Source organism: Prionailurus viverrinus, chromosome B1, assembly GCF_022837055.1.
Source record: "Prionailurus viverrinus isolate Anna chromosome B1, UM_Priviv_1.0, whole genome shotgun sequence".
NCBI lineage: Eukaryota > Metazoa > Chordata > Mammalia > Carnivora > Felidae > Prionailurus > Prionailurus viverrinus.
The window spans coordinates 150,085,233-150,111,385 of record NC_062564.1 but is presented as its reverse complement, the minus strand read 5'-3'; the positions used below and the strand labels follow the sequence as shown (position 1 = coordinate 150,111,385).

The 26,153-nt window shown below is 37.0% G+C and overlaps 1 protein-coding gene and 1 long non-coding RNA gene across 8 annotated transcripts in view; both read left to right on the top strand.

The window, feature by feature from the left end:
* The window catches only part of YTHDC1 (YTH N6-methyladenosine RNA binding protein C1), a 35,277-nt gene extending 33,211 nt beyond the window's left edge, over positions 1-2,066 (top strand). For all 7 annotated transcript variants that reach the window (XM_047856011.1, XM_047856008.1, XM_047856014.1 and 4 more), the window contains one exon: positions 1,066-2,066. In XM_047856011.1, coding sequence (XP_047711967.1) covers positions 1,066-1,290 — 225 coding nt within the window. In that variant the 3' untranslated portion in view covers positions 1,291-2,066. The remainder of the gene's footprint in view (positions 1-1,065) is intronic.
* A 2,301-nt stretch (positions 2,067-4,367) lies between these two features.
* On the top strand, positions 4,368-23,182 carry LOC125164242 (uncharacterized). Its single transcript, XR_007151693.1, has 3 exons — positions 4,368-5,028; positions 5,306-5,374; positions 23,002-23,182. It is a non-coding gene; the product is annotated as an uncharacterized LOC125164242 (long non-coding RNA).
* The last annotated feature ends 2,971 nt before the right edge of the window (positions 23,183-26,153 follow it).

Here is a 26,153-nt window from a genome sequence, read left to right as displayed (position 1 = left end):
TTTTAAGTTTATGCATCTGTATGTAATTTTTTGGTTAGTGTATATATTTTATGCTAGTATAATATTCATGTATTCAAGGTATGTGAGGGTGGAATTGTGTTTTTGAACACAATAATCTGAATATTTAAGCTGACTTTTGGAAAAAGACCAAGTTCAGTAAGTAAAGGTGAGTTGAGAACTAAGAGTAGAAAGCTAGAGCAGGGATTAAGCTTAGAAGTAGTCACAATGACACCTTGCACCTCACTTAGACAGTTGCTCATCTTACCCTCTCTTGTTCTCCCCAGCCTTTCATGTATATTTAGATCTATGTGGAGTAGACCTCACAATCTTACTAAAGTACATATTTTCTTAAAATTCTAATTTTTTTAAATAAAAATTTTTTTGTATTTTTTGAGAGAGAGCGAGCCAGAGAGGGGCAGAGGACTCCATACCCAGCATGGAGCCCGATGTGGCACTCGATCCCACAACAGTGAGATCATGACCTGAGCTGAAATCAGGAGTCAGATGCTTAACCAACTGAGCCACCCAGATGTCCCTCTTCTCTTAAAAGTCTATCAAATTTCGAAACTTGCTTGTCATTAACAATGGTTTAGTTTGAAAGAAAATCTGGAATGTAACAACTCCTAGTTTTACCTTAAGAGGGCAGACTTGGTTCAGGTTGTAGAGTCAAAGGAGGAAAAAAAGTAGGGTTCACCTGTTGGAGAAAAACATGGATGATATTTAGCATAGTTGGCATCAGGCTTGCATCCATGATAGTTGATCGTCATCACTAGGTGATTATTTTGGCTTAAATCTTAGTAAAAAGAATTGGCTAGAAAAGTCATTAGAGTTGTATAAGAAACTTCCTGAAGTGAGTTGTTGCAACAAGGTTTGAATAATCACTATTGTGGGTGACTAGTTAGGTGTCACAATCTTTTTCTAAGCAGTGTCAAAATTACATTCTGTGAATTAATGCATTAGTACATTTCTGTAGATTGTTTCTCCATACTATACAGTAATTACAGTATGGGGACTCATAAGTTCCGTTTGATTTTTGACATACCTAATCCATTTCTTATTTTCTAGCATGATTATGACATGAGAGTGGATGATTTCCTTCGTCGCACACAAGCTGTTGTCAGTGGTCGGAGAAGTAGACCCCGTGAAAGAGATCGGGAGCGGGAGCGAGACCGCCCTAGAGATAACAGAAGAGACAGAGAACGAGATAGAGGACGTGATAGAGAGAGAGAAAGAGAGCGATTGTGTGACCGGGACAGAGACCGAGGGGAGAGAGGTCGATATAGAAGATAATGCGCTTTTGGAAGCACTGATTGTTTAAAGATAAAGAAAATCTTGTATTTTTTTTTTTTGTGTGTGTTTACAAGTAGTAAATTTATTTTCAGCGGTCTACTTAAAAGTTCATTGTGTAGAAGGGTTTATTATATCCCTTTTTGTTCCAAGCATGCAGTATAATACGAACTGGAAAAACTCAAATCCTCCAAAAATGCACAGTTGACAATTTGAGTTGACACTTTTATTAAAGGAGCAGATGGAACAGTCCAAGAATGTAGATATTGATTCATTCTCCATAAATGTTCATCTACTTATAGTGTGTTCATCCTAGAGTTATTTTTTGTTTGTTTTCTTTTGGATCTTGATTGATGACTGCCATGATATTTTGCTTTGATGTGTTTCTAAATGTAGTTGCACACGGTTCAGTAAAAATAATGCTGCTATCAAGTATGCAAATATTGAAGTATGATGGTTTGACAGTATGGCAGTGTTGTAGCAGCCTCTTTGTTTCTCCCTTTCCCTCTTTTTTTAATCTTAAAAAGTCACTTTTTATTTTTCTTCGGTCTTCAATGATGAGAGCAATATTAAGAAGACATTGCTATCTAATTTTTAATCTTTTTAAATAAAAAAATTCCTATGTTCAGTAGCATGGTTGATGCTATCGTTAGCCTTCCCCTCCAACTGTATACATTGGCTTGGAATGTTCACAACTTATGTGTGTGGCAGCGGAAGATATTCCATATTCTACATTGCTACTGTTTTGTATAAAATAAATTGGTAAAGATTGACACTTACCTGTTGTACTTCATTTTTGTCTGGATGCCAGTTTGTGTTCTTATGAATTACTGGACATAAAATGATGCTTTATGTTTGGGTACTATAAGAACCCTGATTGCCACCTTCCCATTTTTTGCATATTTTAGCAGAAATGATTGATCTGGGCCAATTAATTTTAAAAGCCTACTTCTGTTTCTAATATAAGAACTGATGGTGTGTGATTGAGTTAGTATTTGATTAAGTATTCATCTGATAACATTTTTGGATCTAGTCTGGTCGTAGGATTGTTTTCTTATTTCAGGTTTTTCTGTTTTCATCTTTGATGAATAAATTATTTTACAGATGTTTTTCTGTTTTACTTTTAAAATACACTTGTAATTTAACTTCTTACAGTTACATACTTTAAATTAACCATCAATCCCTCCTAGTGGTAACAAGCTATATAAAACAGAGGGCCACACAAAACAGTGTATAAAAGCCTTTTTTGTATTTCAGCTTCTTGAGTTATACTTGAAATTTTGACTTGTATTAAGTTGAATTTTTCAGGCATTGGGATATTTAAATATTTGGCCACTTTTTTTTTCTTTTTTTACATAGTGTTGCATTTACTGTTGCACTGTGTACCAAATCATGATCACAGTTTTACAGAAACTTAATCTGTATTGGCCTAAAAAGGGGAATGCAGGAATTTCACTCTTGAAAGATGTTTAAAGCTACCAGGATACTGCTTTTGTGTTCACTGTATTATGTTCTCCCTGGCATTTGGAATGTTTTTTCCATGCATTCATAATTAGTAGTTTTATTTACCTGTTTCAGAAATAAAGCCTAAGGATTTATTTTAATTATGTGCAGTGTAGTAGAGAAGAAAGAACATTTACCTGGGGTTTGGGGGGGGAGGTTAGGAAACCTGGGTTCTGGTTGCAGCATTGCCTTTAATTGGACTTAAAACAGTTGATAATATAACTGACATTTGTTGGTATTCATCAATAAGGTACAGAAGTTAATAGCTAATGGTTTTCTTCAAGTTTTAAACTGAAAATTTCTGGGGCGCCTGGGTGGCGCAGTCGGTTAAGCGTCTGACTTCAGCCAGTTCACGATCTCGCGGTCCGTGAGTTCGAGCCCTGCGTCAGGCTCTGGGCTGATGGCTCAGAGCCTGGAGCCTGTTTCCGATTCTGTGTCTCCCTCTCTCTCTGCCCCTCCCCCGTTCATGCTCTGTCTCTCTCTGTCCCAAAGATAAATGTTGAAAAAAAAAAAAAAAATTAAACTGAAAATTTCTAAGATTTAGAGGAATCACCAAAAATGTTATTTTAAGAAATAACCAGTTATGCAAAATTAGGTAATACTAAAGTAATTTTCCTGAAATAATAGTAATAAATTGTAAATCATCGAGTGCTTAGTGTAAAAAGGCACTTTGTGCTTCCGTTACTTATTTCATCCTTCTGTAACATCTCACTTACTGTTTTTATAGATGGGGAGACAGGCCCAGAGAGATTAAACTTGCCCAAGAGTACAAAGGTAGCAGTTGATGGAGCAAGTGTCCATCCATATTGTATCTAATTTGGTCTTTCCAAAGAAGTCACCTCATCTGTTTTGGAAAGAAAGAGAACATAAATTAATACATGTTTAAAACCAGGGTGCTAGGTTCTCCTAAGGATATTAAACATTTTCTTAAAGCTTTCTTACTATGGAGAAGTTATTTCTGGAGTGTGTAGTCACTTAGATGTTAACCTATGCTTTATAAGCTTGCTATCCAGTTAATTTATTCTAAAAAATTAACATTTATTGAGTTCTTACTAATTATTAGGCATTCTGTATACTTACGTTAACTCATTTAATCTTCACAAGAATTGATTTCTAATTTTTTTTTGTTTGGATGAAAAAACTGACAGGAACATAGTGTGAAAGATTGCGTTATAATTTTTCCCCTCTGCAAAGGAGTCATAATAGTAAATAGTTGAAGACATGATCATTTTTCTTACTGGGAGAGGCATGGTTTCTTCTGTGTACGATGTTAATTCTAAAAATCTCTAATCAGTAACATATAACATAGGTTCAAGTAAAAGAAATTTCAGTTATTCAAAGTTTAAAAATCAGTCTGGGATTTTATTGGCTAGAGCAAAAGTTCAAGAGTGTGAATTCAGGTGTATCACTTCTCTTGGTTTTGCTTTCCCTCTATGCTTTATTCTTAGTCTTTTTTTTAAAAAGTTTTTTTAGTTTATTTTGGAAGACAGTACAAGTGGAGGAGGGACAGAGAGAGAGAGGGAGAGAGAGAATCCTATGCAGGCTCTGCCCTGTCAGCACACATCCTGACACAGGGCTTGAATTCATGAACTGTGAGATCATGACCTGAGCAGAAATCAAGAGTTGGGTGCTTAACTGACTGAGCCACCTAAGTGCCCCAGTCATAGTCTTAAGTGTTCTATAAATGTCCATCACCATCTCCAGGCTTCCATTATCCATATACTTCTCAATGTCAGAAAGAGAGCAGTTTTCCACTATGTTTCTATAGCATTTCCTCAAAAGGACTCTGAATAGCCATGCTAGTTTCATGGGGCCAGCTCTGACCTAATGTTTGTCCAGGGAAGTGGGGTTCTTTGACCAACCAGTGTGGGAGGCAAAAGAGGCAGGAGATGATAATGGTCAGCTCCAGAGGAATTCTGTCAGGAAGGATGGCTTCCAAATGGTGGACAGAGTAACATATCTGATAAAACTTAATGTGTGATCTCATACAGAACTAACATCTGAATGTCTTCACTTTTCACTCACTGAGAGTATTTTGTCATAGGCATAGCTTCCTTTTCCTGGATATCTCTTTTCCTGCTGTAGAATGCATTGGTCACTCTTCTGAAGGACATAGATTCTGCTTTGCCATACTATTGTAAATGATCCCAAGGGATGTCGGATGTATGGAATACAAAGAAGGAAATGAGAATTGTTGCCAGCATTTCACTGACTTTGCTAGAGTTCCCCGACCTCAAGGTAAGGGTGACACGTAAGTCATTTTGTCCTGAATTTTAGAATTGTTGGTTTGGATAGAAAATGCCTAACGCAATTTGATACACAAATTAAAAATGAGGCATATGATACTATGGGGGGAAAATTTTATTTTTTTGAGGGGAGGGGCAAACTTTCAGACCTCAAGTTCATTGTAGTGGGGATAGGAATCTTACGAGTTTAATTTATAGTAATACAGGTCATCTAATATTTTTGCCTCTTTCCGTGACCCTAAATCTTACATTTTGTGTTTCCCTTTCAGTTTTTTCTGTCTCTTGTGTGGCATCTGAAAGACTGTTCAATCCTACTAACGGTACTCAGGGTGTAACAGGTCAGTAAATTATTGTTCTAGATTTGACTTCCACTGATGCCACTGAAAGGAACTTTATTTTTAAATTATATGGCCAGAACACAGGAGGCTACAGTTAGCCTCTCAAAGTTTCCAGGGGACTCTGATTTGAAATGTAAGCTTAGTTTTTGGCTGGAAATATTGGATCACTTGGCACATAACTGGCTTATAGAATGCAAACATGCCTACCTCCCAGTTCATTTGTGGTGGTATTTCAGAAGTGTATGAGAATCGTGGTACAAATTAAGACTTAAGTGGTTTTTATGGGAACATTCTCTAGATGAAGTATTTTTTGTCTGTTTAACTTGAGAGAGTTTTTAACTGAGATCTGTGGAGATAGAATGTTACTGGGATTAATTTTCAGCTCACAATACTTAATGTGGTTTTTTTTTTGTGTGTGTGTTTTCAAACTTTAAATGCATATAAAATATGTACTTTATACAGACTTTCTTTGGGGGATTTTGGGTATGATTAAATCCCATTTTTGTCATATCTTATTTCAAAATCACACCCATGTCCTGTGTAGAAAACCTCATGCAAAAGTAGGCTATTCTCATACTTTGCAAGCAGACATCTTTAGAAACATTCATTACCTTTAGTATAGCAGGTGTCTGTTACCACTGCCATGAGGACACACAGTTGAAGAGTTTGAGAACGGATTCCACTGACTCCTTTTATTAATAAATTTTAAATAATGGTTATGGTGAACGTTACTGTTTCCTGTATGGCTCTGTTATCCTAACAGTTCTTGAACTATCACTGAAGTATCCCTCCCCCCCCCCCCCCCCCCCATAACCCATGTGGTTCAGAAATAACTGGCTCTGCCTTGTATTCGTTTTTTCCCACAGGAACTCCTAAATCAGTCTGGGCATGGCATTCCTTTTCCCCAAGACTTGGTTTAGAACTGAGCAGTTTACCATACATATGCCAATGAATGCTATGAGAGTTTTTCTGAGGATTTCTGGAAAAGAGATTTACTTGCTCTTAGGAAAGAGACAGTAGAATAGATACTTTTTCACCTTAGGGGACTAAATTATGTGACAAGCCTGAAGTTGTTAGAACTATTTTGTCAGCTTCAGGAAACTGGTTTAAGATAAATCCAACAAACAAGAAGACAAAGCCAGAAATATCTTGCGTTATAGAATAGAACTTTTTTTTTTTAATGTTTGTTTATTTTTGAGAGAGAGTGTTTGCGAGCGGGAGGGGGGCAGTGAGAGAGAGAGGAAGACAGAAGATCTGAAGCAGGCTGTGCGCTGACAGAGATCCTGATGTGGAGGTCGAACTTAGGAACCGTGAGATCATGACCTGAGCTGAAGTCGGACAGTTTACCGACTGTGCCACCCAGGCCCCCCATAGAATAGAACTTTCTTTAATCTTTGAGGAATTTTTTTTTTTTTTCCACTGGACCTTGACCTAAAGATCCTTTATTTTTTATTTTTTAATTTTTTATTTTTAAAGTTTATTTTTGACAGAGACAGAGCATGAGCGGGGGAGGGGCAGGGAGAGGGAGACACAGAATCAGAAGCAAGCTCCAGGCTCTGAGCTGTCAGCACAGATACTGATGCGGGGCTTGAACTCGCGGACCTCAAGATCATGACCTGAGCCGAAGTCGGATGCTCAACCGACTGAGCCACCCAGGCGCCCCCTAAAGATCCTTTAAACATGATCAGAGACTTACAGAAACAAAAACTATTTGGGAAGAGATCATCTGAATAAAGTAGAGGGTGAGGGTGCAGGATTAATAGGGACAAATAGATTTTGTTAAAGTACATTTCTGCTCGTCTAGAAATCACACAGGGATAGGTTTTACGACTGGATTCATGAGACTCAAGCGTGGATGGGGGCAGAAAGGTGCTCAGAGCACATTGGAGTTGCATAGTAAAAAATAAGGTAAAGGAGGAAAAGCAAAAGAGAGCTTTTATGATGTCACATTTAATTCTCACATCATCTCTGGTAGGTGCCTCAGACTTTATTGCCAGCATGCAGTAAAGTCAGGCTTTGAGCCTCATTGTTTTAACTCAGTAGCCCACAATCATATTTTTAAAAATTTATTGAGGTAAATTGACATATATTAGTTTCAAGTGTACAACATAGTGATTTGTCATTTGTGTGTATTGCGAAATGGTTACCACCAAAGTCTAGTCACTGGCACTTTACAAAGTTAATACATTGTTAGTAACTATATTCCCCATGCTATACACTGTATCTCCATGACTACTTTTATAACTGGACCTTTGTACTTCTTTTGTTTTTAAGTTTATTTTTTATTTATTTTGAGAGAGAGGGGCAGAGGCACGAGAGAGAGAGAGAATCTCAAGCAGGGTCTGCACCAAATCTCAAGCCGGCTCTTCAAGGAGCCAGTTTTAGGGCTTGAACCCATGAACCATGAGATCATGACCTGAGCCGGAGTCAAGAGTTGGACATTGTTTTTTGTACTTCTTAATCGCCTTCACCCCTGTCATCTCCCACCTTCACCCCCTTCACCTCTGGCAGCCACCAGTCTGTTTCCTGCATCTGTGAGTCTAGGTTTTGTTTGATTGTTTTTTTAGATTCCACATATAAATGAAATCCTATGGTATTTGTTCTTTTCTGTTAGACTTGTTTCACTTAGCATAATACATTCAAGGTTTCTCCATGTTGTTGCAAATGACAAGATAAATATTCCTTTTATGGCTGAGTAGTAGTCCTTTTTGTGTGTATATATCATATCTTCATCTGTTTATCTTTGATTGATACTTGGGTTGTTTCCATATCTTGACTATTGTGAATAATGCTTCAGCGAAAATGGGGATGCATATATATATCTTTGAACTGGTATTTTCGTTTTATTAGGATAGATACCCAGTAGTGGAATTGCTGGGTCACATGGTAGCTATATAATTTTTTGAGGAACCTCTACACTGTTTTCCGCAATGGCTATAACCAATTTACATTCCCACCAACAGTCACAAGGGTTCCTTTTTCTCCATATCCTAACCAACACTTACTATTGCTTGTCTTTTTTGATAATAGTCATTCTAACAGGCGTGACTAATACCTTGTGGTTCTGATCATTAGTGATGTTAGTACTTTTTCATGTACCTGTTGCCTACCTGTATGCCTTTTTTGGGAAAATGTCTGTTCAGATCTTTTGCCCATTTTTAAATTAGATTGTTTTTGTTTTTGTTGTTTTGTTTGGTTTTTTGGAGAGAGAAAGTGTGATCAGGGGAGAGGGGCAGCGGGAGAGAGAATCCCAAGCGGTCTGGTTCCATGGCTCAGCATGGCGCCCAATGTAGGGCTCAACCCTGGGACACTGAGATGATAACCTAAGTCAATGTCAAGAGTCAGACCCTCAACCAACTGGCCATCCAGGAGCTCTGTATGAATTCTTTATTTGGATATTAGCCCTTTATCAGATACATGAGTTCTTTCTACTTTCTGTACGTAGAGATACTTTCTACTATTCTGTATGTTGACTTTGCATTTTGTTGGTGGTTTCCTTTCTGTGCAGAGGCTTTTTACTTTGGTATAGTCCCACTTGTTTATTTTTGCTTTTGTTGCCTTTCCTTTTAGAGTCCTATCAAAAAATCACCAAGACCAATGTCAAGGAGCTTGCCACCTGTGTTTTCTTTTAGGAGTTCTATCGTTTCAGGTCTTAAGTTCAGGTCTTTAATCCATTTTGACTTAACTTGTGTTATGATGTAAAATAGTGATTTTAGTTTCATTCTTTTATATGTGGCTGTCCAGTTTCCCCAGCATCATTTATTGAAGAGACTGTTCTTTCCTCATTGTGTATTCTTGGCTTCTCTGTTGTAAATATATTGACCGTATATGCATGGGTTTATTTCTGAATTCTGGATTGTGTTCCATTATTCTGTGTTTGTTTGTTTTTGTTTTTTTTAATGCCAGTACCTTACAATTTTAATTATTATAGCTTTGTAATGTAGTTTGAAATCAGGGAGTTGATGCCTCCAGGTTTGTTATTGTTTCTCAAGATTGCTTTGACTGTTCAGGGTCTTTTGTGTTTCCATATAAATTTTATGATTATTTTTCTATTTCTGTGATAAATGTCATTGTAATTTTGATAAGAATTGCATTGAGTCTATGCATTGCTTTGGGTAGTGTGGACATTTTAACAGTTCCCATCTGTGAGTACAGAATATCTTTCCCATTTATTTGGATCTTCAGTTTCTTTCAGCAGTGTCTATAGTGTTCAGTACACTGCTCTTTCATTTCCTTGGTTAAATTTATTGCTAGGTATTTTATTCTGTTTGATGCATTATAAATGCGATTGTTTTCTTAATTTCTCTTTCTGGTAGTTCATTATTAGTGTATATAAATGCAACAGATTTTTTTTATATTGATTTTGTATACTCTTCACTGAATTTATTAGTTTTAACAGTACCCTGAGAACATCTCCATAGGCCTCTAGAAGTGTGCCAGACCAGAAGCCTAGTCCTCAGGCAAAAGCTCCTATGTACATAGGCTTCTTTCTCAGAAACTCCACAGATGTCTTTCTGTCTGCTATCTGTGCAGTACTATGGGGACTGGAATCTGCTAACAACCACCTTCCCAGTTATTTTAGTCCCATGGTACCCAGGAATGCAAGCCCCACAGGCCTCCCAGGGCCAAGTGAGCCAGGGGTTTCACCTGAATTGCAGCTGTAAAATCAGATGTAAAAACAGATGTAAAAACCGGGGCACCAGATGAATGTAAAAACTTCCCTCTGGGAGATACTGGCACTCTGGGGAGTGGTAGAGGGAGAGTGTGAAGATGACAAGAAGAGAGGGAGGAAAATGTCAAAAGTGGATCCCAGCAGACTCCATCCCCTGAGAGATCCCCAAAAGCCCCTGCCCTTCTGGCCAGTGCTTTTAAGGTCAGCAAATGAATTTCTTCCACATAAGGTCTGGTACCTTTTCTCAGATGGCTGCTTCTGTGCTTTGTGGCTGTTTCTGCGCTAGGCCCTGTGGTGAGTGAGTCTGCACATAAGTCCTTTAAGAGCCGTTTCTAGTTCGTTACAGTCCTTTGAGGCTTGTGGATGGGAGTCCCATTAGCTTTCAAGGCATATGTTTTGGGGGTCTTAAAAGTTGGTGTGTCTAATTTGGGGGACTAACCCTTTGCTTCTCAGGAAGAAGCTTCAGGGTTGTGCATTCCCTCCCAGTTGTGGTTCACTGCACTGGGGGTGGGGCTTATGGCGAGCTTGGGTCTTAGGCTCTGCACTCTGCCTTAATGTCGCTTCTTTCTCATTTGCCCAATGTGAAGGAGTTACTCAGGTAGTTTTCAGGTCTTTCTCGGAGGAAATTATTACATACGTAGCCGTAGACTTGGTTTGTCTGTGGGAGGAGGCAAATTCAGGATCTTTTCTGTGTAACTGTCTTGAACTATCTCCTATAAAAACACTTCTATCTAGTTTTCTTAGAGCTTCCCTTAAAAAATGGTGAACAAATATGAACTAGTGCAGATTTTCAAAGTATGTTCAGTATAGCATATCTGTAAATTTACATTAATTCAATTTAACAACATATTAAACATTTTCAGTGGGACACTTTGGGAGATAAAAGGACAATCTCTGCCCTCAAGGAGATTAAATCTTTTTTTTTTTTTAATTTTTTTTTTAATGTTTATTCATTTTTGAGAGAGAGAGACAGCATGAGCGGGGGAGGAGCAGAGAGAGAGGGAGACACAGAATCCAAAGCAGCCTCCAGGTTCTGGGCTGTCAGCACAGAGTCTGACCGGGGGCTCGAACTTACCAATGGTGATATCATGACCTGAGCCAAAGTCGGACATTCAACTGACTGAGCCACCCAGGCGCCCCGAGATTAAATCTTATATGGAGATAAAGTATATAAGCAAGAAGAATATGAGTACAAATTCAAATGATGAAGCAGGATTGTTTGGGGAAAATGGGTGAGATTTAGAAATGCTACATGTAAGGTGGAGTGTTGGAACATGAGAGAGGACTATAGTTGAAAGTGTATTCAAAAGCTATGTTAGAGCTAGATTGCCAGGAATTATTTGCTGGGAATGGTTTTTTTATGTAAAGTAATAACTGTAGAAAAAGTACTGTAATTATCTCTTGAAATTACAAGAGTAGTGCATGACCCTTGAACAAATACTAAATTAAAATACATAAAATGGGAGTCTCACTTTCCAGTCGAATCTCATTTCCATGGGTAGTGTGTTATCAGTTTGTTATTTATTATTCCAGGCTTTTTTCCCCTATATTTCTGTAATCATCTGTATACTTATGTTTTAAGATTATTGTGTCAGAGAATAATAAATACTTCTGTAGATAGCTTCTTTGCACTCAACAGTATATCATGAACATACTTCTGAGTTAGTGCATATTGACTGCCTTTTTTCTTTAAAAAAAAATTTTTTTTTTAAATTTTATTTTAGAAAATGAGAGAGGAGTGAGTGGGGGAGAGGGGAAAAGAGAGAGACAGAATCCTAAGCAGGGGCCATGCTCAGCATGGCGTCCGACTCAGGACTTGATCCTACTACCCTGGGATCATGACCGAGCTGAAATCAGAAGTCAGACGCTCAACTGACTGAGCCACCCAGCCATCCCTTTTTCTTTTTAGTAGCTTCATATTTTCTAGTGTATAGATGAACCAAAATGTCTTTATCTATTTACTTATCCTTGGGCAGAGAACTTCTAAATGTTGCTATTGCATCTGTGCTGTAATGGATATTCTTGCACATATATTTTAACACTTATACTATTTTTCATAAAATACTGAATGATACAATTTGGTCATTTTACATTTTCGTAGGTATTGTCAAGTCATTCTCCAAATAGTTGTACAGTTTACACAGTCTCTGAGACTTGCCCATTTACTATATTTTCTTATCAGTACTGGAAAATATAGAGCCATTAAATTCCTGCCATTCTAATAAGAGAAAAACGCTATTTTCATTTTTGTATTAATTTGTATTTCTGTAATTATTTATAAGTTTGAGCATCTTTTCATAATTCATTTAACCGTTTATATTTCTTTTTGTGGCAATTGTCTTTTTGCAGTCTCTGCTCATATATTTATGAGTTTACTTTTTTATTTTGCTTTATGCATATGAATAATACACATGAATATTAATGGTTTGTGGTATGTATTCTCTACCAATGATAGGCTTTCTGTTTGTTTATGGTATCTTCCTTCATATAAATGTTTAAAATCTTTCATATAGTTAAATATGTAAGTAGTTTATTTATGAGTTCTTGATTTTCTACTGCTTTCATCTCAAGTTTTTTTTACATATTTTTAAATTTTAAAGTTTTGTTTTTTTTTGTTTTTTGCATTTAAAGATGTAATATTCAATTTGAAATTTGTTTTTGTGAGAATATGGTATTGAGATCTCACTGCATAATTGTTCCAACATGATTTATCATTGAGAAATCATCCTTTATTTTGTGTTTCTGTTTATTGTGGCAAATTCTACAATACCTTATGATTGATTTTTTTTCTCAGGAAATATTTAGATTTTTAATACTGATCTTATATTTGGTTATCCTAGAGAATTTAAAATAATCTGTGATAATTTTTTATTTGTTGTGTTTGATTTTCTTCAATACCACATTGCTCACAAATGATGACAAATTCTCCTCCTGTGTTCCAAATTTTATTTATTTTTTTACATTATTTTCTTATTGGCTAGGACTTCCAGTACCATAGTGAATAGTTCAGATTAACAACTAAACATTCTTGTCCAGTACTTCAAGGATAATATTTCACTGGGGAAAGGAAAAAAATAAACACAACTTAGCAAAATCCTGGGAATTTATAATTGTGATTAGATAGATCAAATGGTATATATGGGCTTATTGAAAAAGAAGTGGGGCATCTGGGTGGCTCAGTTGGCTAAGCCTGACTTCAGCTCAGGTTGTGATCTCATGGTTCGTGGGTTTGAACCCCGCATGGGGCTCTGTGCTGACAGCTTAGAGCCTGGAACCTGCTTCGGATTTTGTGTCTCCCTCTCTCCTCGCCCTTCTCCCGCTCACTCTCTTTCTCAAAAACATAAAAAAAAAAAAAAAAAAAAAAAAACATTAAAAAAAAGAAAAAGAAGTATCTTCTGACAATCTGCCTTATTTAACCATTTCAGTTTTGGTTTCTACTGATGGTTATCACATCTCTAGATAATGGTATGTAGCTCTTTGAAGATTTATAAAGTTTAGGGGTGCCTGGGTGGCTAAGTCGGTTAAATGTCTGGCTCTTGGTTTCAGCTCAAGTCATGACCTCTCGGTTCATGGGTTCAGGCCCTAAGTCCAGCTCTGGATGCGCTGACAGTGCGGAGCCTGCTTGGGATTCGCTCTCTCTGCCCCTCCCTTGCTTGCTCACTGGGGCACTCTTTCAAAATAAACAAACTTAAAAAGAAAAACAAGAAGACTTCCAAAGTTTAGATAATGTATGTGTGTTGAATAAATTTACCTAATCCTTGTAAAACTTTTTACTTCCTTTCAAATCCTTCCAGTTTTTTAGTCTCATTTTTCCACTGAGAAACTGCAACCACTGTTTTGTTTTGTTTTTTGTTTTTTTTTTTAAGAGACAGCGTCACTTGTCTCTTCATTTTTAAGATCAGGACATTGGTTCTTCTATCCTTCCACCTACCTCTCTACCTCCATTAACCTCCTGCCTTTACCTAACTACTCTGAAATACACTGCTGCTTTTACATTTTCAAGGTTAGTGACATTTGTATTGCTTTGTAAGCATAAAGTTTCTGTCTTTATAGTTTGATTCTTAACAGTCAATAAATACAGTTTTCTTTGCTTTCTTTATTGCAACTATTACTCCAAAGCCAAATAATACCGTTTAACTTCTTTACATGTTCCATGTTGTGACACCCATGCTACTGAATGGTTAATATTCCTAGGGTAAATTTTAATTGGATTTATTTTCTTTCCCCACCCCCATCTTTCTCCCTTCTTCCTTTTTCCTCTTTCTTCACCTCTTTTCTTCCTCCTCCTCCTCAGCACCCCCACCCCATAATTTTCATCATCATGTCCTCACTTTTTTCCAGTTTCTCAGTCGTCTTTTTCACTCACTCATTTTTAACTAAGTCTTCTGCGAGCCATGTGTCATCCTTTTCCAACTTGATGGTGCCTACACTTGGCACAGCAGTTCCCCTGTGAGTCCACTGTTTCTTTTTTTTTTTTTTTTTTTTTTAATTTTTTTTTTTTTTTCAACGTTTATTCATTTTTGGGACAGAGAGAGACAGAGCATGAATGGGGGAGGGGCAGAGAGAGAGGGAGACACAGAATCGGAAACAGGCTCCAGGCTCTGAGCCATCAGCCCAGAGCCTGACGCAGGGCTCGAACTCACGGACCGTGAGATCGTGACCTGGCTGAAGTCGGACGCTTAACCGACTGCGCCACCCAGGCGCCCCTCCAGTTTCTTTTTTGTTCCTTGGTTTAGAGTTTTGTTTTATTGAAGTAAATTCACATAACTGCCTGAGAAAGTATAATAGTCATTAGTGCTGTATAGCATGTATTTTTCTCCCCTGCACATACCACCCAACTTCTAGGCACACTGTAGGTTTGTATAGTTCTGCTGCCTAAAAGTTAACTTGCTTTCAAGTTTAACTTTTCAGTGAAAAGCCTCTTTTCCTGTCTGAGAGTCACTAGAAGTGTTCCAGATAGTGGCAGTTCTGTCAGTCTGGTTTCTAGAATGAGGGTTATTTGACACAGAACTCTCAATGTAACTGCAGTGGACATATAACATGAGAGAGAAATACACCTTTATTGTTTTAAGCCTGGAAGAGTTTTGAGTGATTATTGCAGCATAACCTAGTATATCCTGACGGACATCGGAAAGATATGAGTGTAACTCCTAAGATATTTCAAATTATATTATTTTCTGAATACTTGATAGTTAATTTGGAGAGATGTAAAATTCTATATTAAAAATCCATTTCCTTCTGGAATATAAAGACATTGTTATGTTGTCCTCTTGCATTTCTTGTTGCTGATGATATGCTGATGGCAGTGTAATTCCTATTCCTTTGCTGGTCATCAAAATTTTCCTCCTCTCAAATCTTTTAGGATCTTCCATTTATCCTCGTTTAAAATGTCGTAGTAATGAATATTTTATGCATCCAGCTTGGCTCTCCATTGGCTGTTTCTTTTTGAAGATTACATGCATGTCTGTGTTCTGGGAAACTTCATTGCATTGGTTTGCTAATAATTTGCTGCTTTTTATTTTCTCAGTTCTTTTTTTCTTCATTTGATCTTAGTTGGACCTCTACTTTATTAATAACTCACTTTATCTCATTTCTCACATTTTCTGTCATCTTTGTTTTTTGTTTATATATTCTAAGAGATTTCCTTATATTATGTTCCAACATACCTTTTGTTTTCACCTATTTCAATTTCAGCCACTGTGTTTTTTTCTCTTATAAGAATGTGTCTCTTAGCTTAGTTACCCCAGAAAGCTGCAGTTAAGAAAAGGACTTGCATGTTAGGGTTTTGTTTCTAGAACTGATTCCATGAAATAGGAGTGTAGGACAAGGAAAGTGACATAAAGAAGGAGGGAAAACCAGTACCAGGGTATGTTACCAGCCTGGTCAGTACTGTGGAGGGTTGGTTTCTATCCTCCTGGGACCATTTCAGGTGGTATGTAGAATGCTTCTTAGATTAATTAGGCCACCTAAAAAATAGTAGAGGAAGGAGAGAATGTATTATTGGCTCTTGTCCCCCATTTGTCAAGGTTGGTGTAAGGTGCCAGTAACTCTCTGCCGTATTTGGATGCATGTGGTCAACATAGCTGCTCATAGACGTCCCACAGTCGCATCAGAGAAACTCCGGGGCAGAAAGCAAGATTGTTCAGGACCGCTGGCTAGTGTCTGGTTATCTCTTTAAGGAAGTTGGTTTGACTATGGCAGTGGCTGAAGGATGGTTGGGGAGTAGAAAGCAGTGGAGAGGTGAGGTAGGGCAAAATGAGTGATAACTATAGTCCACATTTTGCAATGCTCATATCCCTTGGTGCCCTCTATTGAGTACAGTTAGTTACAGTGTTTTCAATATGGTGGCCAAGTTCATTCCCCTTTACCAAAGGGAATTAGTGAGAACAGGCTTTGGTCCTAGCTACTGCAGCTGGCCCTGAAGGAATAATAAAGTATCTATCATCCTCCTCCCCTTTTACAAATTTCTTGTTTCCTTCTCTCTGGGCCTGCAGTTTGGCTGTTCTGAACTATTAGTCTGATGGGATGACATGAGCCTTCATCCCCAAGTTACCTTAGCATTCTTCGATCATGGTTGCTGCAGGTAAACTTGTAAGAGTTATCATTAGGCAATGATTTCTACCACTCTGAATTTTAGGCACTCCTCTACATCTCCTGGGTCTTGGAAAAATCTGTTTTTCCTACCATGTAACTGTGATCCTGATCAGGGTAATTGTCAAAGTTAGTTGTTCCCACTAATAATAACTATTTTCTTTGCCCATTGTCCCACTGATACGAGGAGTCCAAAATGAGCAAGTCATAGCTTTAGGTGAGTGGAAACCTTACTGTGTCCCCTGATAGAAATTTCTCTACCAACCTACCCCCAGAAGCAGAACCCAGAAGAATCTGGGAGATTCAGGATTTTCAGGCTTTTTCCCCTCACCCCAAGACTCCCAGGGTTTCATTCTTTTTCTATCTAGGCCCTGACTCTCGCACAGGAGGCCTGTTGAAGTTGTGAGTTGAGTCTCTTTTGTAGCTCTGCTACCTTTGCAGTTCTAAACCTGCTTTTCTGCTGCTTCAGAAGAAAAGAGTCTAAACACTGCCAATGAGAACTTCTGACTTTGACAGCATGTTTTGATTTGATGTTTATTTAAACTGACGCTGTCATTTTTTTTACAAGGCATAGAAAACTGTAAACAAAAGCCATTTCACTCTATATATTATTTAATTACCATTGTGTCCATACTGTCCATAAATCAGTACTTTACCATCTCCCAATTCTTTACTCCCCTGTGTGAATCATAAGTTGTTGATTTCATTGAATTCTAGAAGTTATCACTCATGTTATAGTTATTGCTCATGTCCTCAGCAATGAGATTGTTATTGCCAGTTACAAGTTAATTGTCCAATTCCCAAGTCTTATTTTGTGGCTCTGCTCTTATTTCCAGTTCTGTTACAGACTGTCTCAGTCTGTGTTCTCCTCGAAAACAGAGCCTGAAATGAGGATCAGAATGTAGTAGTTTATTTTAAGAAACCCAAGGGTTACAGGAGTAGGGAACAGGAAAAGGTAAACCAGGAAAGTCCAGAGAAAGGAGGAAAGTACATTACCAAGCTGATCATCACTGTGAACAATTGGGACTTAATCCAGCCGGGACCTGACTACCTGAAGTATAGGCGAGCACTCCTACTGAACATACTGCAATTATATACATGTGAGTGCTAGGTGAGGTTCTTCAGCAGTATGCAGTGGTGCCAAAGAAGTCATAGTGCAGAAGCTGAGAGATCTATGCTGTTAGGTTACAACTGTGCAGAAGCTCCTTGCTACAGCAAAAACTGGAGGAGAAAAATGGGCTGAAGAGATACGAGGTGGGGCATAAGAGGTGTGAAATATATGAGTCCTCCCTTTTTTCTGTTCTGTTTTACAGTATATTACTTATATGGATGAATATTTTGGATATCTATATTTGCTAAAACAGTTAACCTTTCACTTTTTAAAGTTATCCTTTTTCACTGTGTCCTGAGGGAGTGTGTGTGTGTGTGTGTGTGTGCGCGCGCGCGTGCGCGCGCATGCATTTTGACTCACAGGGATCTCTGCACCAGTGAAGGACTTGTTAACTGGCTAGTTTTTTTTTTTTTTTAATTTGAGATTTTTATTTTTGACTGATGTTGACTTTTATGCTAAGTATGTGTATATTACTAGACATTACTAAGTACTATAAATGTCAAAATGAAAAAGGCTTTACTTGGATGTGGTACATTGATTCTGGTTACTTTATTTCATCTTTATTTCATTTCCTTTAGAAAAGGACTCTTAAATTTTTTGTGGTCAGTGCGGGGAGGGGGGGGATTAAGGAGGGTAGAAGTGTATGGACCACAAGTGTAAGTGTCTAGAAGCTGATATGTATATACATTTTTTCCTGTACCAGTATCTAGTCCTGGATCATATGTTGCATTTAGTTATCATACCTCCTTAGTCTCTTTTAATCTGAGATAATCCTTTGGGGTGTTTGTTGTTGTTGTTTTGTTTTGTTTTTATCTTTCTTAATTTTAACACTATTGATGAATTATTGGCCAGTTATTGTATAGAATGACTTCCAGCTTAGGTTTGTTGGATGTTTCTTTATGATTAAATTCCAGTTGTGCATTTTTGGCAAGAATATGACAGAAGTGATATGCTCTTTTCATTATGATTTTCATGACTCATATGATGTTAATGTATCTCATTAATGGTAAAATTAACTCTGATCACTTGATTAAGATGATGTTTGCAGGTTTCTGCACTATAAAGTTACAATTTTTCCTTTTGAAGTTAAGTATTTTGTGAGGAGATACCTTGAAACTGTGTAAATACCCTGTTTGTCATCATACTTTTGCCCTCTATTTTTAGTATCCATTAATTATTAATTGGAATTAGAACATAAGGAAGAGCTTCCCCTTTCCTTTATTTATTTATTTCTGTGTCTGTCAGTATAGGTTTATGGATATTTGATTTATCCTATGGAGTTTAATCCAAAACTATCATTATTAATTTTTTACGCTCAAATTATTCCAGATTTGATTCATTGGAGCCCTCTCCAGTTGCTCACTACCCTTTTGATGTGTTCCCATCATTTAATGTACTTCAAGATGATTCATGCTCATCTTGTAGTTTTTCTTGCCTTGAACTAAAATCAGTCATTTGTCCAGGAAGCCGTGGTTCCTCTTTTTGAGGAGTAATATACAGAAATTAAGATCTGGGTTGTAGGTGTGCTCATTGTTGTTGGGATGTTACTGTTTCTAGGCCCTTCTTAGAGTTGAGAAAAATATGTGTACAGTATAACTTTTATTGGCAGTTCAAGAGAATAGAAACATTTTGATCATTCTAATAAAAAGGCAGGAAAAAGAGAATGCAGTGAGAAAAAACATGGTAATTAAATGTTAAATTGTTACAGATAAGTGCAAACTAGTATTTTAATGTAGTTGCTTTCATTTTCATTTAATGTATTACTTTTACATTAATTTAAGTATGAATCAAGTAAATTCATCTATTAAGAAAGATTGTTTAATCCACCTTTTATTTTTGTTTAAAATGAAAATAACTAATACAGAATGACCTTGAATTGTTTTATATATGTGTCTGTATTTAGCCAGTACTAAGTGAAAATTAATGTAATGCTGTTAATATCAAAGTAGAATAAAAGATGCACAGTATGAAATGTAATAAAGAAAAACATTTCTGTGGATAGAAGTAATTCACTAAGAATTAACAAATAAGAAAAATTGTAAGATTTCAGTATACCTCGGAAACCAGTAAATCAAGCAAACAATAAATTAGTATGAAAATTGTTTTTGTAACAAAAGTTGAAAGTTGATTTTTTTTAAAAAAGTTCATTTTTTTATTTTGAGAGAGAGGGGGGTGGGGCAGGGGCAGGGAGTGAGGGAGAGAAAGAATCCCAAGCAGGCTCCATGTTGTTAGTGCAGAGCCCAACGTGGAGCATGATCTTTTGACTGCTAGATCAAGACCTGAGCTGATACATAGAGTCAGATGTTCAACCTACTGAACCACCCAGGCGCTCGGGAAGTTGAGTATTTTGGCAAAACAAGTAACAAGATTCATCAGTTGAATTCGGTAGCTCAAAGGAAGTATGTACATTCTTTTCAATTGCAGATGAAAAATTTTGTACAATTGAACTTAGACATGGTCACAGATAAAACCTCAACAAATTCTAACGTATCTATGTAAAACAACTCTTGACTATAGTGCAAGAAAATTTTAAAAAATCATTGATTAAAAGGAATACCCTTCCCCCAAACATGTACATTAAGAGTTCTATTCAGTGTAGTGGACTGAGTTGATTTTAATGGACTCCACGCTTTTCCACTTCTGCTTCAGTTGCATGCATATACATCCTGAAGAAAAGACAACATAGAACAACATACACAGCCAAGTCTGAAACCACGAAAGGATATCCACCGATTGTTAGGTTTAATAAAAGGAAATTCCATGAATAGATGCTTGTAGGAAGTATAAAAAAGTGGTTTTGGGGGAGAATAAAAAAAACTTTGGGGCACCTGGGTGGCTCAGTCGGTTAAGCGTCTGACTTCGGCTCAGGTCAAGATCTCACAGTTCGTGAGTTCGAGCCCCGTGTCAGGCTCTGTGCTAACAGCTCAGAGCCTGGAGCCTGGTTCACATTCTGTGTCTCTCTCTCTGCCCCTTCCCTGCTCATGCTGTGTCTCTCTCTGTCTCAAAAATAAATAAACATTAAAAAAAAAATTAAAAAAAATTTTTTTAAAAGGTAAGTGCCTTAACAATAGGCATCAAAATTTACACTATCTGTAGAGTGCAGTGACTTCAGGCCAAAAAAGTTAAATTATAATGAAATTGGTGATCACGTTAAGCTGCAGCAAAGGAGGTCAGAAAAAAACATTCTGAATGGATGCTTTCACAATCCAGGACATGTGCAGTGTTTGCAGAGATCAGTACCTATTGAAGATTAATTCATGAAAACCACATGAGATAACAACTATACAAAATAGGATGATTTGCACCTAAAGATTGTAGACAGAGGAAAAAAAGTGTTTAGACATGAAAGGGTAAGTTAATATAAGAATGGAATGAGTTGAGAAAGATACATAAAATAACCATTCCAAAATTCTAGAAATCAGAAATTCATTTATTATATGAAATTTAATATTATATGAAGTGAAACTGAACTGAATGGATGAATAGAAGAGCGAACAAGATCAGCTGTAGATGGAATTAGTGAATTTTCTGTTTTCCTGACTGAACCTTGACTGATAGAGCCCCCTAGACCTAAAGGCTCTAGGAATTTACAGTAAACTGATTAAAATAGAGGTGTTACATGCTGACTGCCTACATTAGAGCTCTGATGGTTACCTGTTGTACTTCGAAGGCTTTTTTGTTTCTAATTGTTCTCCTGGCATTGATCACCTATCCTATATTTTATTGCAGCATCTGGGATTGATTTCAATGTCTTTGCCTCAATTAAAAAATTTTTTTAAATAATTTTTTTAATGTTTTATTTATTGTTGAGAGACAGAGAGCACAAGTGGGGGAAGGGCAGAGCAAGACAGACAGAGGATCTGAAGTGGGCTCTGCACTGACAGCAGCGAGCCTGATGTGGGGCTCGAACTCAGCCATGAGATCATGACCTGAGCCAAAGTCGGACACTCAGTAGACCGAGCCGCCCTCATTTTTTTTTTTTTTTTTTAAGAAAGCGAGAGAGAGATTGAGTGTACAAGTGGGGGAGAGAGAGAGAGAGAGAGAGAGAGAGAGAGAGAGAGAATCTTAAGCAGGCTCCACACTCAGTGCGTGGAGCTCCCTGATGTGGTGCTTGATCACACAACCCTGGGATTGTGACCTGAGCCAAAACAGAGTCAGACAGTAAATTAACTGAGCGACCCAGGTGTCCCCTTGCCCCAGTTTTTATTTCATTCCATTCTGACTCTCAAAACCTGCATGTCCTCATGATTGATCAGTCATAGCTCCGAAGTTCATCTCTGACTTAGTATTTCTAATTAATTGTTGCTAGTTTATATGATCTTATTTTTGATCGTTATAATCAATCTTTGTTTTTTTGCCACTCTGGGCCCTGTCATCCATGACCCCAGAATTCTATATTTTTTAGATAATAAGTTTACCCTTTGCAGCTTGTCTTCACCAAAGAAGAGTCAGTAGAAAAAAACACCACAGTAGACAATGTGTGCAGTACATGCAAACAACAACAAACCTGAAGAGAAAAAAAACATACAAAAAGATGGCCAATTAAACCCAATAAACTGCATTTCCATATGTTTTGCATTGGTAAAATAAATATCCACCATAGGAGAGGCACCAAATAACTGATGACTCTAGAGCTGGTCTGATGGCTCTTTCGACAGATTGGTGATGGGTGCAGAGATGAAGGTTTACACATGGCCTACCAGAATGACTCCCTCTAACTATGACTGGGCTACTACTACTGATACAAAGAATCTAGCCTGCTCGTATGTCTACTTGGATTATACTTCTGGAGATCAATGGGGTTGAAGATTCGGTGGGCCTCCTTCATGCTTATCTTTGTCAGGGCTTCATATAACCCCCATTTCACAGACTTCACTTTAAAATTATTCATCTGAGTTGTATCATGGTGCAGTACCCAAAGGTACAGAATCTTTGGGATGCTAAAAAATGAGAAATTTGAAATATCTGCCGTGCCAGTTTTCAGTTTATTGTGTCTCAGCTTCAGATTCAGCTTTGTGATCTTGAATCTGGACCCTGTAAACATTTCTTCTTTGCTAACTGGATAAATGTCAAGCTTCACCAGTAGAGGTCCCTGGAGTGACTTTTATTATTATCTGGTAATTTTTGTGAATATTATTGGATTTTAAGAACATATATTTTTAAAAATGTACTTAAAAGTTCTAAAGATACTTTTAAAAATATAAGAAATCTTAATATTTGTATTACTTATTTGTATTACTTATCCTTTAATAGATACTGCATTCTATATGGAAATCAAAACTCCTACACAGTTCCTGATGTAGATGGACCCATCTTCCCTGTGTTATTTTCAAGATTAACTTCATAATCACTTGATTTTTGTCTTTGACCTCTATGTTGCTTACAAAATTCTGACTGTAAGCTGTATATTTGAAATAAACAGTATTAACACAGAGATTATAAAGATGAAAAAAGTTACATCAATCCTGTCATTCTGTGTAACCGCGTGGAGTTTTTGTGTTTAAATTTTTTTGGACAACTTAGACATTTGAAAGCTGTTAGGATTGATCTTGAAGAAACAACCACATGGATAGTATTGTAGTTTTTGCAATGTATAATGGGATTTTTGTGACTCTGTTCAATGTATCTTTATGTTTGCCTCTTTTCCTAACTCTATGTATATATATTGCTTTATGTGAAACTGCAAAATTAAAGTGAATAAGAGGATTCTTTGATCATGTATGATTGGACATAGGTTTATGTATCTGATTATATGGTCTAAGAATTGCAAAGATCAATTTTTTTAGAATAAAACTGTATTTATTACATTTTAATATAGTCAAAACACATGTTTAAAATTACACAATTAAAAACATTTTTAATTTCTGAATGCAATTATAAGTGACATAAAATTATTTTATTGTTAAAATGATTTTTGGTAATAACATTATACACTGTATGATGAATATATTGTTAAAACTTTACCTTGTATACCAAATATACTACCTAACCCATTTTCTGTTATTTTTGGTGTGGTTTACAGGTATTATTTTCAGTGTAGATTTTACTTAAATTCCATGTTTTTAAGCCACTGTAGTCAACTTATAAAAATTACTTATCAAGCTAAAATACAGTGGAATAAAATTACACTTAATTTAATTCCCTTAACACAAATTATTAATAAAGAATAGGTGCTTAACTCAAGGACAATGTAAATAAAAGCAATTTTGCTTGTGCTTTAGGTTTGCTTTATATCAAGTCCTGTGGGAACACTGCCAGAAATGCTGTTTCCCACAAGGGTTACAACACTTAGGAGAAAATAATTACAGTTAATTTAGATTTTGACTGTTTGCACTTTTATTTTTATTTGAACAAAACTGTTGGTAAAGCCTTGTATTTAACCATTATTCTAGATTTATAAAACTGGATCTTTTAGAAATTATGTTATGTTAAAGGCATCCAAATTGGTCTATAAAATACTAGCTTATCTTACCAGAGAAGGCTCCGAGGAAACCTGGTATTATTAAATACCTACCTTTCTGGTATTTAATTTCTAAGTGATTAAAGCTTTGAAAATTGTTGTTGCAGAGCAGAAAACATTAAAATATTTTCAGTTTCACTGATGCTTTTATCCACATTTACATCCAGCACTTAGATACATTATGATATGCACAGTTATCACAGGGACAGTTTGCATTATTTATGTGGCTTTTAGTTTATAATGAGGTTAATTATGCACAAATGCATAATATATACAGGAATGTAGGTGCATTTGCAACAATGCTGACTATACCTCATTTCCACCTGAAAGACAATGACAAATGTTACGAAGTAAAAAGAAAAATCTAAGAGAAAGTACTTCTACTTGAAACAGAAAACACCTAAGATACGGTGTTCTATACATAATCTGCATTTTTATTGAGATAGTTCATATTCATGTAGTTTCTCAACAATCTGTAAGCAAACTCTAACATCCAGTATGTTTCAAAGTACCTGTCATTTCCATATAAGCAAAAAGGCCTGAGAAAAAAATGTTGGGTATTATACCATGAATGAGGCAATATAGAGGGGGCCTTGAAATTATGTCTACTAGAGTGGGGGGAAATCTTTTCACACACTATTTCTCAATTATAGTAGTTACTTTGCAACAAAAAACCGTATTTTTATATTTTTTAATTTTATTTAAAAAAAAATTTTTTTTTTTTAACGTTTATTTATTTTTGAGACAGAGAGAGACAGAGCATGAACAGGGGAGGGTCAGAGAGATAGAGGGAGACACAGAATCCGAAACAGGCTCCAGGCTCTGAGCTGTCGGCACAGAGCCCGACGCGGGGCTCCAACTCACGGACCGCGAGATCGTGACCTGAGCCGAAGTCGGACGCTTAACCGACTGCGCCACCCAGGCGCCCCTAATTTTATTTTTTAAAATTTACATCCAAGGGGCGCCTGGGTGGCGCAGTCGGTTAAGCGTCTGACTTCAGCCAGGTCACGATCTCGCAGTCCGTGAGTTCGAGCCCCGCGTCAGGCTCTGGGCTGATGGCTCAGAGGCTGGAGCCTGTTTCCGATTCTGTGTCTCCCTCTCTCTCTGCCCCTCCCCCATTCATGCTCTGTCTCTCTCTGTCCCAAAAATAAATAAACGTTGAAAAAAAAATAAAATTTACATCCAAATTAGCATATAGTGCAGCAGTGATTTCAGAGTAGATTCCTTAGTGCCCCTTACCCATTTAGCCCATCCCCCCTCCCGCAACCCCTCCAGTAACCCTGTTTGTTCTCCATATTTAGAGTCTTTTCTGTTTTTTCCCCCTCCTGTTTTTATATTATTTTTTCCCCTCCCTTATGTTCATCTGTTTAGTTTCTTAAAGTCCTCATATGAGTGAAGTCATATGATTTTTGTCTTTCTCTAATTTCACTTAGCATAATACCCTCCAGTTCCATCCATGCAGTTGCAAATGGCAAGATTTCATTCATTTTGAGCCAAATAATACTCCATTGTATGTGTATATATATATGTATATATGTGTGTATATATATGTATATATGTGTATATATGTGTATATATGTGTGTATATATGTATATATGTGTGTATGTGTGTGTGTGTGTGTGTGTGTGTATATAGATAGATAGATAGATAGATAGATAGATAGATACCAACTCTTCTTTATCCATTCATCCATCGATGGACATTTGGGCTCTTTGCATACTTTGGCTATTGTTGATAGTGCTGCTGTGAACTTTGGGGTGCATATGCCCCTTTGAAACAGCACCCCTGTATCCCTTGGATAAATAGTAGTGCAATTGCTGGGTCATAGGATAGTTCTATAATTTTTTGAGAAACCTCCATACTGTTTTCCAGAGTGGCTATGCCACTTTGCATTCCCACCAGCAGTGCAAAAGAGATCCTCTTTCTCAGCATCCTCACCAACAT